Source organism: Cariama cristata, unplaced genomic scaffold (assembly GCF_000690535.1).
Source record: "Cariama cristata isolate BGI_N322 unplaced genomic scaffold, ASM69053v1 scaffold32415, whole genome shotgun sequence".
NCBI lineage: Eukaryota > Metazoa > Chordata > Aves > Cariamiformes > Cariamidae > Cariama > Cariama cristata.
In genome coordinates this window covers 9553-29227 of record NW_009619758.1, presented here as the reverse complement: position 1 = coordinate 29227, position 19675 = coordinate 9553, and the positions used below count along the sequence as shown (strand labels likewise).

The following is a 19675-nucleotide window of genomic DNA, read 5'->3' as shown; positions in this document are numbered from 1 at the left end:
ATCTGTTTTTTTGGTTTGGGGTTTGGTCCCGCGTCCCTGGTGCTTCTCTGCGACCGGTGCCGCCGGGGCAGGAGCTGGGCTGAAGTGCCCTACGAGAGAGCGCAAGAGGGGGACGTGGGGTTGTTGCCACCCAGAGGGTTTGGGGTTTGGTCCCGCGTCCCTGGTGCTTCTCTGCGACCGGTGCCGCCGGGGCAGGAGCTGGGCTGAAGTGCCCTACGAGAGAGCGCAAGAGGGGGACGTGGGGTTGTTGCCACCCAGAGCACGGCTGGTTTGCCACCCAGAGAACGGCTGGAAGCGAGGATTTACGAGGGAAAGGCTTCCCTGCCAGCCTCCAGATCCAGCCATGCATCTTTTTTGACAGAGATCAAAGACAAACAGAGCACCCGACTCACACCGCGGATGGGCCTGGATTGTGCAATTTCACTTCGATACACCTTTCGCTTACACAAGGACAAATATGGGCTGGACCGGATTTAACCGCCCTTTGCCGGGTTTGACGTGCAATTCACGTTCCCCCACCACCACCCCTTGATGCAGAAGCTGCAGCGTTTGCTGGCCTTTTGGGTTCCTTTAGTTGTGTTTTGTTGAGTGACACGGCACAGCTCGCTCCGGGTAAGGCTTTTGCACTCCCCGGGCGCTTGGCCCCACGGGCAGAGCTCTGCGCCTGCGCCCAGCCGTCGCGGTGACAGCCGTTGGTCACTCGGCACTTTCAACACACGGACTTTGGAGACCGACCTTCGGCATCTGGGTTTTGTGAAGAACCACATCCCACGCGCTAGGGTGGAAACTCTGCTCCATCTCCGCACACATGGGATGTTTGGTTTTTCCTTTTTGCTTGGAGTAGGAGAAACCCAGAGGGCACTGCTGCTGTTTTTCACCGTAAACAGGACTCCTTGTTGCTATAGTTTGTGGGCAGACCCTCAGCACAAGCACTGCTTCCTCGGACAAATGACAGAGGGTTTATTCAGATCATCTCCCGGTATTCTGCGTTGGACCTGAATCCATCCAACACGGAGGCCGTGGCTGGTCCAAATCCAGAGCACAGGGTGGACAGGGCTGCGGCGGAGGCGGCACAGCTGCGGCTTTCCCCCACGACCGTTTCACTGGGCATCCCAGTGGGGGCACGGCTGGCGAGTGGAGCTGGGCTGCCAGAGCAAGTGGGGACAGGAGCTCTGCACCCCCGCCCTGGTGACATCCAGCACCACGGCTCAGGCAGAGAACGAGCAGCAACAGGCCGTGAGGTTTGTTGGGTTTTAATACGCCCCACACCAAAGCAGCTCTGCCAGCAAAACTGTTAGCGCAGATGGAGCAGAGAAGTCTGCCCGTCAGAAGAGACACCTCGCTCCATGAGGAAGAGGAGATAAAGAGCCTTTTGTCAGCACATCTGCACCTACCTTGGAAGAGGTGCTGGCAGCGTGAGGGTGGGATGTTTCACATTCCTGGAAAACAGAGCTGTTCCCTCAGGCCTGCCCAGGGACCCAGCCTGAATTTCAGCTTTCAGCTGCACGGGCAGAGCTCCACAGCAAGGCCCCGCGCTGCTGAGCCCGGCCAGGGCAGAGGGCGAGGGTGGGCACGGGTGTTGCAGGGCTCTGGGTGACAATGGCAAGCAACCCAAAAGGGGGGGAAGTCACCTAAACTCATTCCCACAAACGCAACTACTTTTATGAACACAGCCTAGGCCGTAACAGCCTGGAGATGGAGGGAGTAAAGCAAGGGGGTCTTGTGGATTTACCTGGGGTTGTTTTCCAGAGTGCCCCTCGGTTGCTGGAGGGTGTCACCTCCATGGACGAGGGCACTAAGTCAGCGGCATGAGCACAGCCAGTCCTTTCCAGGGCAAAGGCGGCAGGTCGGAGCCGGGAGCAGGAACAGGGCTCAGCTCCGAGGGGATGGCTGCCAGGGAAAGGGCAGGAAGGTGCAGCTGCAGGGCGTTAACATCAAACAGCTACAACTGCTTCCAAAGTGACCCTCTCCGTGTCCTTGGGTAAGATATTGCACATTAATGCCTGCCAATCTGATTATTCCAAGGATCTTACCATCCACGTTCAACCAAACAAGAGCTCATCAGAACAATCTTTTGTTCTTCAGGAGGGAGCCTATCACCATGTAAGAAAATAAGAGAGCACTGAACAGTAATTGTAGCCCATATCACTTTAATATCCTGCAATGCTTGTTATTGCTCATGTCTGTGTGGAGGGTTTGTTGTGGGTTTTTTCTTATACAGAAGGCAAATGGAGATCAATTTACATCACTTGTTTTTAAAAGGGAAAAATCCACGTAAGCGAAAAATACTCAGCCTTAATACACAGCCATCGCTTAATCAGAGACATCACATTTAAAAGACTATGCATTAACAAGGATAAAGCATTTGTGCTTCTTTTCCAGGAAAGTTTCAAGATGAAAAAAGCCTCTGTATTATTGAAGAATTTAGTCTCTCTGTTATTTCTAGAGCCTTTTGTTTAAGAAAAAAAAAAAAAACCTACCCAAGTACATAAGCTAAACCAAAAGGCTGTGCTAATGAGCACCATACACAGATTGCCAGCAGTGCTGTGTGACGCAGAAAAGCAGCACCGCAATGTGCACTCAAAGTGTTGACAGGGGCTGGGCTTTATTGTCTATCCTTAGCAGTTCAATAGCGTTCCTAAATACAGAGATAAAATTAATATTCTTCTTTTAGTGACAGATTTGACAACGAAAGGGGAGACAGGCTGACCTCCTTCACTCAGCGTGCACTCCAGCACGGTGTCTGACCAAGCCTTTATGTTATGACAGTCGGACCGGTGCGGCCGGTTCTTTCGTGGAGCTGTGAAAGTTTCAGTGCAATAGAAATGAGAGGTGCCAACATGACCTGCAGAAAGGAAAGAGATGGCTCGGAACCGCGGAGCAGAATGGCACGCGCAGCCTACCCACATCGCGTCCACCCTTCCCTGGCGGGCACCTGGTGTCAGCCCGGGACACCCAAAGATCGGCACTGCTGACGAACGAACTGTTTCAGGTTCACAACATGAGCCGTGGGACCAGCGAGAGGGACGGCGCAGCGAAGGATGCAGTGTTACAATGGCGTGCAGGTTCGGAGAGAAAACCTGAGCACAGCTCCGCTGTTGCTGCTGCCACCCTCACTGTGCCGTACTCCAAAGTCTGTTGCACCATCTGCACCGGACCCTTAAATCCTAAGTTTAGTTCAGGCCTCTCTTGGGTTTTTTTAAGTCTTTTTTGTCAATAATGGCACAGTAAGGTAATGCAAAGAGAGCTCAAAGACTGTTTGCTGCGGAATATAAAATGAGGATTCTTTTCCTCCCGTGCCTACAAGAGAGGTCAACAGCAGTTTTAAATGATGCTGTAAAGAACACGTGTTAAACTTAGTACAGAACAGGTCAGTGTCATCTTATACAACTGCATCCTTTCACCCCCATTTATTTGTTATAAACAAGTATTTCCCAAATTCGGCATAGGAGTGAGCTCATTTTATCCCTAGCGATGCAACATTTCAACTAGAAGGTCAGTTCAGGACTGAAACGTCCTCCCACACCTGCAACCAGCCCCAGATGTAACACAAGCAAACAGGAAAACTAATGTGCGATTGCAGGAGCAGCTGTGAGGCAGTCGGAATAAACAACATTTGTTCCACACAGAGCTTTTTTTTTTTTGATAAATCTGTTTATACTGGAATTAAAGATACCAAAGCCCTTGCTTCCAAAATACCTAAGCACCTCCACCTAGCTCTAAGCAAAGCAGTGCTAAGCAAAGATTTAAGCATTTTAGGAAGGTTGGGAGCCAGCGGTGCCATGACGGAGATGCAGTGCTTACCTGTGGGTCTTGATGTATCTTCTGAGCATCCTTCTCATAGCTGTCGATGTACAGCCGCACAGTTGCTCCAGCACTGCCAGTGCCGCTCAGTCTGAAGATGACGCGGGAGCCGTCGGAGAAGATGAGCCGCAAGCCCTGAAAGAGAGCAGGGGAGGAGAAGAGCCTCTCAGCTACGTGCCTCTTGGGTACCCAAGGTATTTTCCATGAAACCCAGCATGGCTATGCCTGACCTGCACGATCCCTGAGCTCCTCCTCTTCAGGGAGCCACAGAAGGCTCCTCTGTTACCCTCTCCCCACTCCCGGAGGAGCCGGTGTCCCTCCTCACCTACTCTGGAGAACTTGCTAGAGCTCCTGAACTCGACGCGCGTTGCTGCTGTAAGGTCCCTCGCCTCAGTGCTTGCTTGGAAACAAGAGCCAGGGACTGGTTCTGTCAGACACGGCATTACCAACCCACTGCTCTTCCACGAAAACGGGTCGTACAGAAAAGGCTCCTGTCATCCCACAGGCAAGGCAATCATTCCTGCAGGATTTCTCTGTTATTCCTTCCCACTCACTATGCTTCCCCATTAAGCTGTCAAACCAACCCATCTACAGGACATTTTTATTTCAATAATCTTGGGTGACAGGTTACTCATCTCACACGAATTTAATAACTCCGTGATTTCTGGAGCCTAGAACTCAATTCCCCGTTACAGCCGCTCTGCACTGCTGCCTGCCCTCTCAGGGACGAGCACACGAGGAGTCCGTCAGCTCAGCGGCAAATGCATCGAGGGAGGATTCGCCTGCAGCAGCCTGGGAGGTTTAGTGCTAGAGAGAAGGCGACACCTGAACGGGAGGGTTTGTGCCTCGTGCTCCAGTGGGGTTTCAACCCCTTCATTCAGCACAACCCGTTTCTTGGCTGCTGACCCATCGCCCCAAGGATCCCCCTCCACTCAACTCCTTGCCCTTCGGGGTGGCTGGAGGGAAGCTCTGCTCTCACTCTGGGCCCTGCTGGGGCTGGAGCAGCCTCCAGACCCTTCCCTCTCCAAGGCAGCAATTTCCCTCACGCAGGGCAGGATCCCACCAGTAAACACAGGGCAGAAAAAAATTTTCCAAGGGACAAATGCACCATTTGATTTAAAGCAGGTGCAAATGCAATGGATAAAGATTAAGCCCAAAATACACAGCGGAACACGCCTCTGAGGTCACGTTCAGCCCAGGCGAGGCTATGCCCACCTGGTTTCTGGAGACGCTTCCATCCACGGGATCGCTGTACTCAAAATTATCAGCTTTCTCAACCGTGTAGACTTTGTCACCACATGATAACTGCTTCCCCACAAAGGAGCGGTCAAACATCACAGCCTCCAAATCCTTCATCATTTTATTAGCTGCATCTGCATCCACCTCTTCATAGTCGTATCTACAACCAGTCACCACAAAACAAAGATTAGGAAGGGGAGGCTGTAATGAGTAGCAATGTTTTGTGATGCCCTTGTTTAAACACTGCGGTCTGCCCGTAGGTGTTCTCTACTCCCTTACTGGAGGAGAGGAGAGGAAGAGAAGAGAGGAGGATCTGCGTGCAGCAATATAGCTACGATCCAATACGAATCCGTGGGATACACGGCAACGTATCACAGGCCTTTGGCATCAGGAGAGATGAAAGCGCAAATTGTGCTGTCTTATGCTAGGCATATCGAAGACAGAGGGCTAGACTCCAACAATGCTGACTGCAAAGAATTTATTCTCACCCTGCCGATAGGATCTCAACAGGTTCCTCACGATAACAATTTTGTCTGAACATCCTTGTGCGCGTCCCCGCAGCAAAATGCAGGTGTGATTGCAGCACATGATAACATACCAGTGCCAGCTTTGATCTCACTAACCCGGGTAAGAGAGGCAGCAGTAAGAGGCTGAAGCACACACCGGGATCCGAGACTTTGTACTCTGATTACCAGTTTGATTTGCACCGCTTCTATTTGCCCGGCTGGCTAGATGAAGCACGCACAGGCTTGCCAACCTGCCTACCATTGCACTTAGCTTGCTATGCAGACATACCTCTGGTGCTAAAAGACTGCCTTTTTATTCTAGACTTCAGCATTTTTTCCACAGTTTAAATGCCTCAGATGTATGCTGGCTTTGTGGTGTTGGGGAAAACAAACGAAAAAGAAAAAAAAAAAAGAGGAAAAAACCAAAGAAAAAGGCAAGTTCTTTCACTTAGCAATTTGAGACAGAATTTTCACGTAGGTCTTCCAAGCTGAAAGATTTCTGCCTGATGTTTTCACTCCAGACTCCAGGCATTCCCACCTCTGCTTATGTACAGGTTGGTTCTCACTCCTTCCCTTTTCATCGGCTGTGTCTACTGCACTTTAAATTAGAGTATTTTGGGATGGGACAGAAACTCAGCCAAGTAAATAACGGCCTAGGAGCTGGGCATCCATTCAATAAGACATTGCCATCACTGAAGATAGTACAAATTAACTTGTGATTTGTGGTCTCAAGAAACATACTGTTCCAATGGCAAAAGTGACTCTTGCAAGAGAAAAATCTCCATTAAAAGAAAAACGGATGCCTTGCATATATAAAACATACAGCCTTTGCAGAGTTTGATACTTACTAGATTTATGTTTCGAGTAACAAATCCTAAACCGGACATCATGAAAGGTTAAGGTGAATACCCACTGTTTTATTTAACCCAGATATGTTGTGTACTGCAGCAAACTGCTCAGGGAGTCTAAAATTACTGCACCAGGACAGAAACAGCAAGGATAACAAGGCAGGAACAGCACTGCAGTAGCCCCTGCTGGTGCCACCAGTGCTCGGGGCCCTGACCTTGGAGGCTCGAACACAGGACAGAGGTAAGTGTGAGGCGTCAGGAGCGCTTTCCCCACCTGGTGAAGAAGTTCCTGCCATATTTCTGCCAGTGATCCTTCATGATGTCCTCCACGCTCTGCTTGCGGGTGGCTAGGATGGACAGCCAAGCCAGGACAGCCCACAGCCCGTCCTTCTCACGGATGTGGTCGGAGCCTGCAGAGAGCCACAGCAGAAACACATTTCCCACCTCCTTTCACGCGAGAGTCTGCGCTACAGCCCTACCTTGTCTTCTCTCCTCCGTCCAACTGGCAGCCGTACAAACTCACAAATGGAAGGCATTTCATGAGCTCGATCCCTGCTGTATTGTTAAAACGGTTCAAGATATCATCTGCTTTTAGCTAGAGCCCAAATAAAACATTCGGCCCCTTTTAACACACACACTCATTGTTCACAGATCCTCAATTCTGTTCCCAAGAAAGTAATGAGGAATGCACAGTAAAAAGGTCATTTAAAAAAAAAAAAAAAAAGCAAATGCAAAGGAACAGCTCAGGACGGACTAACATCAACCTCTTCAGGCAGCTGTCACGCACCCTCTGCCAAATCAGCATACTCTGATCAGCACATAGCCTGGCTAAGCACCAAGAAAAATGTCAGCCCTCGCTAAGGAGGCCAAACCCTAACGACTCTGAAATTACCGCACAGCGGAGAGAAGAGCAGCCCGTCGGACAGCCCCAGCCGTGGGGCTGGCAAACAGCAGTGCGAGGAGAGACTTCATTCACCTGCGGACACCAGAAGACAGCCCCGTGCCCGCTCTCCCTCCCACATGCCAGGCACCGAAAGGCCGTAAAAGCCCCCATTTTGGCTAGAAGAGGATTCCTCCAGAGCAAGGATTGCGCAGAGAGCAGGGAGCCGTCCGAGGTCAGCCCAGCCCTGCCCTGGGAGCGCACTGGACAGGGGCTGGAGGAGAGACTTCATTCACCTGCGGACACCAGAAGACAGCCCCGTGCCCGCTCTCCCTCCCACATGCCAGGCACCGAAAGGCCGTAAAAGCCCCCATTTTGGCTAGAAGAGGATTCCTCCAGAGCAAGGATTGCGCAGAGAGCAGGGAGCCGTCCGAGGTCAGCCCAGCCCTGCCCTGGGAGCGCACTGGACAGGGGCTGGCGGCGGCGGGGCAGGGACTGTGCAGCACCGAGGCCCTTGGGGAAACCCGAGAGGGTGTTGCAACTTAGACAGCACCCTGAACACCCAAATTAAACACGGGATCAGATGGCAGCCCAGAATACATCCAACCCAGACTCCATGCTTCTGGCTTGTGAGTTCGGCGCTGTGCCCCCCAGATGCACAACTTCTGAGTTTTATCTTTCAAGCTCTGGAAAACCTCCAAACAGGTATTAATAAAATCCCAAGGAGCCAAGGTACCCCTGCTAATGCAGAGAGCACTCCAGAGCTGCCATTTTACCCTCTCAAGAATTGCCAGAGTGGGCAATCACCTGGGGAAAACGGCTGGGGCACGGGTTACGTGGCGCTTTACACAAATCCCACTATTGTGGACTGAGTGATAAATTATCCTCACGGTCCTTTACAGCGGAGAGAGCTGTACAGAGGTGATGGAGAGGAATGCTAAATAAACAGAAGTCCCATGTGATGTATCAACTTATTGCTGGAATAAAATACCCAAGAAAGCAAGCAGGAATTCTGTCATGTCGCATTACTCTAATTGCTCCTGGACTCCAGTCCCACCGGGTCACAGTTTGTTTCAATTTTTACTGGGTCTATTTGGCTGCTCCTTCACCTCTGTCCCCTTCAGCACTCACATTCTGCCCAGCTCCAAACAACTCCTCATTAACTTACTATCAAACAACCTTCCTCGCCCCTTTTCATTCTTTAAAGTTCATTTGCCAGATGGACAAACCCCCTTTGCATTGCCGGGGGAGTCCAACATTCCTGGGCCCTTTCTTCATCTGTCCCCTCCAAAACTGCTTCAGTTCCCGGCCACTCAGATGTGATGCTGCGTGGCCAAAATCTCAAACCTCTCTCTCCGTCCCTGCTGCAAATGGAATCAGTCACTTTTATTTGTAATGTAGAGTCACTTACCTATTGGGGGATGGAGAGAAACTATGAGCTCATTGCTCGTACAATAAAAGATGGAAACGATTTTAGAGAGCTGCTCATTAGAGACCATCCCCTATCAGCAGCTCCATGAATCATTTGCTGCTTTTTGTTTTTATTTATTTACTGAAATGCCTGTGCCCTCTCATTAGCCAAAGTCCAGAACATAAACGCATGCTGAAATCACTCAGGGCAAAATTCCAAAAATCTTTCTTTACTCATTATTTACTTCAAGATTTCTTTACAGAGATAACACATTTTCTGAAATTCCCCTTTTCTTCCAACCTGAGGCCAAATCCCATATACCAGAATAGCATTCGATTGTGAAAATATCGCCACCGAAGACTGCTTCAACCCCACAGCAAACTGCTTTCAACCAGAGCCTGTGATGCCATTTCCTCAGCTACAGAAAAGCTGGGGTAATCCTTTCAGGTCAAGTTGTGCACCCCAGTTCCACAAAGCGCTTAATTTCAGGCACTTGGAGATCTCTGCTCCGCGAGACACCCACGCACAGGCTAAAATGTTTTTCTGAAATACGGGGTGGTGGAATGAAAACACACAAAGTTTGAGCCTGAAATCATCCAACCTAAATTCCCTCAAGACCCTGTGCCTTGCATATCCTACCAGCTGCCCCCGGCTCTTCAGAGGTCTTTAGAGAACAGGAAAAACAAGATCTCGGAGAGAATTCAGACCAGATAAAACTCAGCCTTTGTGCGTGAATGAGATGCTGACCTCCTGCATGCAGGGCAGGTCCCATTTCCACAGTCAGGACGTTAAAACCATGTGGTAGATGCCACGGGAGAGCTCAGAGACTGCCGAGGCCTCCCGGGAACACTGCGTGTTTTGAGCACGCCGCTCTGATGCAGAGCAAAATCTGCTCGCTTTAACTTCCCTGCACAAATAATAGTTTTGTGTCACGTGCACACCCCTAGTAAATTCCTTAAGATGTTCACTTTGTTTCTCAGTAACCTAATAACTTGCTTAGACTGTTCAAAGGCAAGTGTTAATTTAAACTTTATAAATCATACCTTGTTTTTAGAACAGGAAAATGAGGGCCCTATTAAGCTCAGAGATTTAATAGTGACCTGAAACCTTCCCTAATAAAACTGCATGCTCCAAACCATATTTCTTTCCAGAAATGAAAACATTTAGAAGGTTTTCCTGGCCACCAAGAGCTGAAAAATACATTTAACATTGCACTTAATCCCCATAGACTCAATGACCGGGCTAGTAAAGAGGCCCTTAAACTTCCTGCATATCTACATATGCCTTCCTAAATAACTGAAAGGAGAACCAGCTCTTGCCTGACACAACTTTTACGCATTGAGTTCGTTTCCACCAGCGATTCCTGCAAGCTTTTTTTCTGTTTTGTTATTTCAGAAGCATTAACAACTACACATGAAAGATAAATCCCAAGCTATCCAGCACAATAAAGAACTAAGAGGAGGAATAATGCCATCATTGGTGAAATCAGGAACGCCAACTTACCAGTACCAAAACTTTCCTCTCCACACAGAGACAGTTTGTTTGCATCCATCAAGTTTCCAAAGAACTTCCAGCCAGTTGGAGTTTCATACAAAGCAATCTTTGTAGCATGGGCAACCCTGCAAAGGTAAGAAGGCTAAGTCACATCACAGCTGGACTCTTATCACTCCCCTGTGAAATGCCACAGCAGGAGCTTCAGTTGCTACCAAGCATCTCTTTTGGGGTAACACTGAAGGCAGGTCATGCCACTGTTTCGGTTTTTTAACAACAAACAATTCTTTGTACAGCAATCCTCTATTTTATCCCAGTGTAACATTTGGGAAATGGGTGGGATGCGCAACTAAAGAACAGAAATAAAACACATAGCTCTTCTAAAGCAACTTTAAGTTGTAGATCTCAAGGCATTTAACAAAGAAAGTATCACTATCAAATTTAAAAGAAAAGGATGGGGAGGATCATTCGTTTGGGCTTATCTGTAGAGAAGAGAAAGAGCCAAGAGCGGAGTCCAGCTCTGCCATGTCCCCAAACAGGATTTAATTCATTAAACCTCACTGCCTCCTCTGGCAGCCCGCCCGCAGCAGCCCTGGCACTGCTTCACCCTTCCACCAGGCCATGCGCTCACTCCCCACTATAGACATGAGTTAAACCACAAAAAAGGGACAGTCCCTCTCCTTGGCAGGGCTCCCCTCCCTTCTCCCACCACGCACAGAGATAGATGCTACCTATCGAGAGCCCCACTGGTGGGCATGCTCCGGGCAAAGCCACGGACTCCGGTCTGCTGGAAATAAGGGATACTGAAAATATTGGCAGCAATGACGGCAACAGAGTCGGAGGGGTTCACAAAGAAGCCGTGTTTCCCAAGAATCATGTTGCGATCCTGTTGAAGACAAGAGAGAAACAGCTCTCATCCCTGCTCAGCGTAAAAAGGCTGCAACGGCAGAAGTTGTTCTGCTTGGCAGGCACAGCCTATAAACCCAATAACTCACAGAGATTTTTTTGACTGCACTGAAATACAGTCTTTTGAAAAAGTTAAATAGCAACACCTGTATAGTATTTCACATTCCTACTGATTTTTCACAGTCTTTAAAGCTACTTAAATACAGTTTGGACTTCATTATTAACACAGTAGCCAACTATTGCCATGGTGGCAAAGTGCAGCAAGTGGTTGACTTCCATTCACAATTACAGAAGTAGAGGAAAAAAAAAAAAATTCTTTGCCTTCGTCCTCCTCTGCTTAAAAGTGGTTGAGCAGGCAGTCCCCCACAGCTGACTAGAGGGCAAAAAGATGAATACAGAAGAGCCCATTTACCCCGTCTCCATCAAAGGCAGCTCCGAAGTCATACTCTCCCGTCTTCATGGTCTGCACCAGGTCAGCAGCATAGGTTAAGTTGGGGTCGGGATGGTGCCCACCAAAGTCCTCTAACGGGGTGCAGTTCACAGCTGAATTTGCCGGGGCTCCCAGCTCCTCACACAGGATCTTTTTTACGTAAGGGCCCACAACTATGACGGCAAAACACGGAGAGGAAACAAGTCAGCCTCTGCCCTCAGTCAGCTCTGCACCAGCCACGTAACCACTCAGGCCTCTGGTCTGCTCGGTTTGGGTCAGTTTATACGGTTTACTGTATGGAAGCACAAGTGCTCGCATCAAAAGCCCCAAGCAGCACATAGGTGCCTTTAAGCCTGATCCATCCAGGCACGCAAGCTCTTGCCAAAGCAAGCTTTTCAGCTGAGGGGCCATCCCACTAAATAAGTGAAACCACTCGTGGGTTTAGAAGTGAGGATGAGCCTATGCCAGGGGCTCAGCGTGTGAGCCAGGACCCCACTGGGAAGGGCTTGTGCACCGAGGTGTTAGTACGACAACCCCACAGATCAGAACAAAATGCCTGCGTGATTCACAGATACCCAGCAGTACCATAGGATTTACTGCTCTCAAACACTAATAATGTAGGCAATAAAAAATAAGTGAGCACAGGAATGGGAATGGTCTGGAGACAAGAGAAACAAAATGCTAAGAAACCTAGGGTGCTCCTGAAAATATCTACTGAAAGAGTCTCACAAGCTTGGCTTATATATTAAATTATATAAAACAGTCCAATGGTCTCATTTTTGTACTCAAATATCTATGGGGCAGATCTTTGCACAACTGCTGTGACCTCCACAGGACACTGACTGATGTAAAACCTACCAGGGTAGCTCTGATTACAGCATCAGCGCTAACCTCCTCTGTCTCTCAAGTGAGGACTGACATCTGTGAGCCATGCAGCATCCCCCCCAAACCCCACCGGTATCTCTGCTCTAGGTCAATTCCCGAGTCCAAACATTTGACAGAAGAAAATAACATAAAGCCCTAAAAAGTTTGCCTGCAAAAAGAAAAATGTGATATGTTACAAAACATAAAACAAATTTACAAATGATGGATACAAACTGCAGAAAAAAAGCTCTCTCTCTGAGGTAGGCGGCAAAGCCCCGGGGACACCCGGCCCCCTACCATGCCCCAAACCCAAGTCCACTCGTACCTCCATGCATAGCATCTATGCGAATCTTGAGGTGGTTTTTCCCTGAAAGCAGTTCCTTTAATGCACTGAAGTCAAAGATGTTCCTCAGCATACTCGCATAAGCTTCTACCGAGTCCACAATTTCCACTGGAAAAAAAAAGTAAACGGAGACCAACTCTCACAGTCTGAAATCTTTGTAGAAAAGTAATTTTGCTACACATGGCGCTGTGCTGACAGTCCTTAGTGCAAAGGGCCAGGGCTCAGCATAAAGCCTTTAAACATCCCACAGAATCATTTCATGAAGACAATAATAATGGTCCTATATTAAGAATTTAATTACAGGCTGCTGTCAATGCTAATCGGGTTACAGACCAAACAGACCAACTAAATCATTAAGACAAACACTCTTCCCAGCTATGGCTCCCTGGACTTCTTTCAAGTCCCACTCCACGTACCTGGAGAATATGAATAAGGGGGAGGGGGGGGGAATCTCTCCAATTTCCACAAAAGTCAATGGGAGCTGTGCACCTAATAGTTCACAAAAGTAGCACCTTCGCAATTAATAGGCAATATAAAGACAGAGCCACAAAAAAACATTAATGTAAAAATCTCACTATACAGAAATGGGGACTGAGAGAAATACCAACTTTCATAATCTTTTTCTTTTTCTTAATTACAAGCATAGGTCACCAGGAGATGGTAAAAAAATACTTGCAGTAAGTGTTTTTCAAGTCTTTTTTCAATGCATTTTCGCATTTCACTGCTGACTGACAAAAGTCACGTGAGAAATGTAATGGCTTTCCCACTCACAGAGACAGCTTTTATATGTGAAACCATGGGAAAAAAAAAATCAGTTACAAAGATTAAACACTAACACTATAATTTTTAATCAGGAAAGTGTACTTGCTAAACAGACAACTCTGTAGTTAAAGTGCATATTAATGGTAGCCTTACAGACAAAACAGTCTCTGATTTTAGTGAAGTTTGATGGATCAGATTTACCTACTGAAGTACAACCTTTTGTGGGACAGAAACAATGATATAATTAAAGTATCTACACAAGGTAAGATGCAGGCCAAAGAGAAAAAATAAATAAATAAATGCCAGGATGTCAGGGTGACCAGGAGCGATGTCCTTGTTTGGCTTATCCAGCAGATGAGGAGAGGTCAGAATAGCCATATCTGTCCTTCAGAAACACCAAATGTCCTTGCCCGTTCATGGCAGGTCCACGCTAACTCCACCTGAAAGGAAACTTTCCAAGAGGAAGAACAGTCGATTACCTGTAAATGGTTTAAATTTGTTCTCCAAGTCAAACTGCTGCTTCCCAATGGTGCTCAGGTCCACCTGGAGATCCGGGCAGATTGCATACTCTTCGATTTTCTTGCTGATTTGGAAAATTTTATCCGTGATACCTTCAGGAGCAGGACCTGCAAGATAAAATCGGCAAGAGGGAAGATGTTAAAGAATCAGACTGCAAGAGGAGTGTACTTCAGAAGTACAGCAAAAGACCTGGGGCTGGGAATACCTCCCTAGGAGAGGACTATCAGGGCATGAGAAGAGCAGATCAATCACTTGCTCTGTTTAGGGAAACCCACTGCTCAGGGCACTGAATCTCTGTGATATTAAGACAGTTAAATTAGGTTCCTCGGGGTCAACACAAAAACCGGCCATACAGAAACAAAGCAAATCAAACCGAATGAACCAAGCAACCTTACCTCCATTGGCAATATTGAATTTAATGCCAAAATCTCCATTGGGCCCACCGGGGTTGTGGCTGGCTGTCAGAATGATACCACCGATGGCTTTGATTTTCCTGATGATGCAGGACACCGCTGGGGTGGAGAGAATGCCATTCTGCCCGATGACCAAGCGGCCAATCTGAACATTAAAGAGAAAAACAAACTACTGTGAGTCCCAAACCCTAAAACCACCAAACCCCCAAACGCAGGCAACAGGTAAACCAGAGCTCCCAGGAGGTGTGCTGATGGCAGAGGTGATTCTTCTCCGCAAGCAAACAGCTTGCTCCTGGGAGGCTGCCGAAGCTCTCTGCTGTGTACAGTGACGGTCAGCATCCAAACCCACACTGTTGTGCCTTTTTAGCATTTTCCTTTATGAATGCTGCAGCCTAACTGGAAATGGCAGCTTACACTGAAGAACTGAGCTTTCCAAAGGCATCTAATCAACAGCCCAAAAAAAAAAAAAAAAAGTCCAAAAAAACCTCCTTTGGCTACTGTCTCGAACTTTGCTTGCAATAGACACAATGGAACTGAGAGCTGCCAAACCAAAAATCAAACATCATCACTACTCCCATGGGACCAGCTGCAGAATCTTACTCGCAGCTGGTAACACACCTCCTTCCCATAAATATAGTAATATCACTGAGATTAAATCCAGACCAATGTGCTAAGCAATACAAGGTAATCAGGATCCAGTTGCTGGAGTTCATGTAATAAAACAGAAGATGAATATTTTTCTGGAAGAACATGCTCCTTACCATAGCCCCCAAATGAGGTGACAGAGATTTAAAAAAATACCAGACTACTCTCCATCAACCGAGGAGATTAGACGCTGTATATGACCGAGAAAAGAGGAGGAATTTCATTCAAACACAAGATAAACCAGAAAACAAAAGGCAGCATTCCCAGATGGAAGGCCCATGTTTGGTGCTAAGCCAAGGGCACTGGATGACTGCGATTCCTCTCCCGCGGCACTGCCTGGTGCTAAGCCCCAGCTTCGCTGCCGATCGGTTATTACATGATAGAGCTGTCACAGACTGGCTCGGTGAGCGAGAACTGCACCTCTAGCAAACAACAACCACAAACGTGAAACAGCAGTTTATAAACCCAAAGTGAATGCCCTACTTTCAGCTGGTCATAGTGGCTAATATTACAGCCCTCACAGTGCTCATCTACCAGGCTGATCGCACTAGCTTATTACACCACACATTTAATTGGAAGTAGCCCAACCTGCATGGGTTTTGCTTTTTCCCCCATTCTCAGTCCGAGCCAGCACACCTTGTCTCGTGTTTTATTCCAGCCTCCAAGTCTTGCTCCTTCAGTTTCACTGAGAATTAATGCAGTCTGCAGGAAGCTCCTCTCTCAAACTTCATCCTTTGTTTCCCAGCTTCCCTTCGAGGGTCACGTCCAGCCACAACACCCCTCTCCATTGGTGCTCTGCCATGCCTCACACCCATTCTCAGTCCGAGCCAGCACACCTTGTCTCGTGTTTTATTCCAGCCTCCAAGTCTTGCTCCTTCAGTTTCACTGAGAATTAATGCAGTCTGCAGGAAGCTCCTCTCTCAAACTTCATCCTTTGTTTCCCAGCTTCCCTTCGAGGGTCACGTCCAGCCACAACACCCCTCTCCATCGGTGCTCTGCCATGCCTCACGTGCAGCTCAAGGGATGCTGCGGAGGACTGGCAAAACAAGAGAGTTTCTCTCCCAAACCACGTAGCAGCTGCAGGAGAGCTGGGAGAACACCTCCAATCTGCTGTCCTTACCCAACTTGTCCTCCCCGCACACCTGAACTGCGGCTTTTCCATGTGCATTGCTGCTCCTGCAGCGAGGAAGGAAAAAAAGAAAAACCTTGTCTTCATACAAGCTGCTCTCTCATTTGGGGTCCTCCTTGGCTTTCAGAGGTTTTCAGTTGTCATCCCCCACCCACCCAGTGCTAAACCCTTTGTGGTAACCACTGGAAAAGGTTGCTCAGCATGGCAGCGTGCTGAGCAGTTCACACTTAATCTTTTTTAATTCTCTGGAATTTCTTATAAGAAAAATCTAAGGATGTAATGATGCAGAAATACCTTTAAAAGAATGCTCAGAACAGACCTATTCATGAACAGACCCACTTTGTGCAGCGATTTATGGTTACAGCACTTCGAAGCAATCCAGGCAACACTTCCACCCTGGTTTTACCGAAAGTCCCACTAAGATGCACACGGGCAATAAAGGAGACCTCCTGCAGCTCCCCCCCCCCGCCCCTCAGTAATGCAGGCTGACGCTTTCCCACCAAAACCACGTTTTCCAGGCCAAGGAAGCTGGTGTCTACAGCTCCATCGTGTCATCAGCACACCCTTCCAGTCCTCTTTCTGTAAAAGAGATGCATCACAAGATGCACCAATCCTATACATTGTGCCACAGTTTCTCTGAACAGAGACACTTGTATTTATACAAGTCAGGTTAAGTGGACAAACTACCTTGGTCACTTCCTTTAACCAAACAGTCATCATTTGAAACATGCAACGTGATGCTACCGCCATAGCAAGTGTGCTTGGCACAATTTGGACATCCTGCCGGTCCCACGTTTGTGGAGATAACAGTACCTGTCTCTGCCACACACCGACAAAGAGATTTTCCCATACTCAAAACATGATAGGCATGCCTTCCTCGTGGTTTGTTACATTTGAAAACATCCTTGGACTCATCCTTTCTATTCTATAAGCAGTCCGAGCAGCAGGCCTGGCTCTTTGTGCACATTTTCCAGTTCTTCTGCTCAGGCCATACACTGATTCAAGAGGAATACATTAATTTGCAGTGCCAAAGGATTTTTTTGCCCCCAAGATGGAAAACATGGTGATTTAAAAAAAAAAAGTTCTCTCATTCTCTCCTCCTATTCTCCCATTCACTACTAACCACCCTGTTGTGATCAGATAAGTTTTTCTGTCAAACAAATTCCTGAGAGCCAGGTCTCTTAGCATAAAGTTTGCTTTTCACTAAGAGATCCAGGAAAGACAGCAGTCTCTTTTCTTTTCAAAAAGCAGAAGGAAACAAAGACAAAACCCCAGTGCCCAAGACTCTTGCAGTGCATGAACCGTGCTCTACCGCAAACAGACAAGCCTTCCGTTCTGCTTCCAAAATACAGATTACCAGCACAATCGGAGATCACTGTAAAAGTTGCCACTCACTTGCTAACTCTCATCTTATTTCAATTTTCAAAGGCTCCCGGAGTACTTATCACATAGCCACAACTTATACCTGTTGAGAAAGAAACAACCATGTTTTGCCTTTTCATTTGCTGATCAGCTCAGACCAATTCTGCAAGAGCCTCTGCCAAGCTGTCAGTGAACAGCGAGCCATGGCTCTACCAGTTGCTTTGCTTCTGAACAATATCAGGGTTTTATGATCTGATGGAGAGACTATGAAATCCACAGGTGCCAACAGCTTGTGGCATGTCAAAACACAAAATGAGAACACACAAAAACCAAGCAGTATTTATTTTCTTTGTGGCACATGTATTCCCACATACTTCTATCCAACTGCATCACTTAGAAGGGAAAAAAAAGTAATTTCTGTACTACCAAACCAATTTTCCATTAAAAAGTTAACTATTAGCAGTTGAATAAAGTCTTTGGGGAAATTAAATCTCATAGTGACTAATTTACTATGTTTCTCTGCACTGACCAGCTACATAACTATAGGAATTTAGTCATTTAACATTTACCAACCCCATTGGCAGCAGCCATTTGGACTATCAGTTCCACTGCAGACTTATTAAGGTATCTCCCATCACCTCCAACTACCATAGAAGATCCTTGTCGATCTCTTAGGTCTATGGAAAAAAATATACTCTGGATAAAGTTCTGCAAATAGTTCATCTTGGATTCAAAATAAAAGGTCTTCTTCCGTAAGCCACTGGTTCCTGGCTTCTGATCGTTGTAAGGAGCCGTTGGCATGGTCAACAAAGGCAGAGGAGCGTCTTCCATGTTCTTTTTTCATACAAATGCATTTAAAAAGTAACTTATGCCAAAATACAAAAATCAAGCTTGACACCAGCAATGGCCCACCTATTACACAGAAGCTCAGTGAAGTCGTTGAGTACCCAAAAATAGCTCCTTGAACGTTCAGCTGAATGTGGTTTCTGTAACTGTAGACGTTTTCTTGCACTTGTTGTGAAGGATCAATGTCACGGAGAATACACAATTCCACGCTGCTGTCCCTCACTGAAATGGCTGGGAAAAGAGGATTTATGTCTCCTTTATCATCTTGCGTTCTTCACAGGCATAGCTCCTTGCCATTCTGCGCTATCACCCACCGGAGCCCAGCATCGTCAATCCATCCAGTTCTCCCTTAGGGCAGGGGCGACGGGGCGGGGAGCAGCTCAGCCCTCTGCTCGGATGCACCGAGGTGCTGCCCCGGCACAGAGCCCAGCGTTTTCACCAGCCAAGCAGATCTGCACGGCACCACCAGGCCCCTGGCTGAAGCTGGCCGTCACGCCGCTCCCCGGGGGCGGCAGGTCCCCGGGAGGTGAGCCTCCGGCAGGCATAGCAGCACTCCGCTGGAGTTATTTTGCAAAGTCTGGTGAGTTAAAGGTCACTCTTAAAATGGAAGGCAACAGATCTGATACCTACAGTTTGCTCATGCAACTCCTGCTCTGACAACCTGACTTCTCCATGGGTTCCCTCTCAAACACGTTATCCACAATGAAGAGTGGGTCGACCTTTGTTTGACTAAGAAAAATCCAGAGTAGCTAAAAAGCCACAAGAGCAATGGTTTCAACTGAACGCCCACACAAGTCTCACCAAGGGCAGAATACGCACCCGGAGTAATTAAAACCACAAAAAACCTATCAAATGTTTTGGAAAACTGCATCTGATAAAGCTATTCGTTTTGGAGTAGCTTAAACACATACAGAAGAGACTCAGATACCAAGAAACTTTTATGAAGCATCACCTTTCTGAACATGAGGAAGGGAACTTTGAATACTAGATTGAAATCAGAGTTTCCTCCGAAACTCTTCAACAACACTCAGAGTCCTCTGTCTGAGCCGCTGGAAACAATTTATAGATATTAGTGGAGCAGTTAAAGAACACACACTTTGTAACGACTCAGCTTGTCCCGTTACTAAAAAGCAGGGCGGAAAAGGAGATGTGTACACAGCTGAATTGTGACAATTTACGAAGGTGCTCACGGGACTGTTTCCTGAGGCGCCGATTCTGTCATTGCTCCAATAACTGACAGATTTTCTTCCAAGGGGTAAAGAGATCCTGTTATATGC

General features: G+C 47.5%; 1 protein-coding gene across 1 annotated transcript; it reads right to left on the bottom strand.

Moving 5' to 3' along the window:
• Positions 1-2430: 2430 nt before the first annotated feature.
• On the bottom strand, positions 2431-18436 carry PGM1 (phosphoglucomutase 1). The gene is made up of 11 exons (XM_009701370.1): positions 18126-18436; positions 14399-14561; positions 13964-14110; positions 12705-12830; positions 11498-11688; positions 10911-11065; positions 10192-10307; positions 6672-6807; positions 5020-5203; positions 3805-3939; positions 2431-2845 (listed from the first exon to the last, which is right to left on the bottom strand). The coding sequence occupies exons 1-11, from the start codon at positions 18381-18383 to the stop codon at positions 2756-2758; spliced, it is 1701 nt and encodes a 566-aa protein (XP_009699672.1). The 5' UTR covers positions 18384-18436; the 3' UTR covers positions 2431-2755.
• Positions 18437-19675: the final 1239 nt, after the last annotated feature.

Bases quoted from the DNA above. Each gene is read 5' to 3' on its own strand.
- PGM1 (XM_009701370.1), bottom strand. From the start codon at position 18,383: ATGGAAGACGCTCCTCTGCCTTTGTTGACCATGCCAACGGCTCCTTAC. The intron at 12,831-13,963 runs GTAATCGACTGT...TTTTTTTTCCAG, and splicing joins CAAATTTAAACCATTTACAG to TGGAAATTGTGGACTCGGTA. The intron at 10,308-10,910 runs GTAGCATCTATC...TTACCTTTGCAG, and splicing joins ACCAGTGGGGCTCTCGATAG to GGTTGCCCATGCTACAAAGA.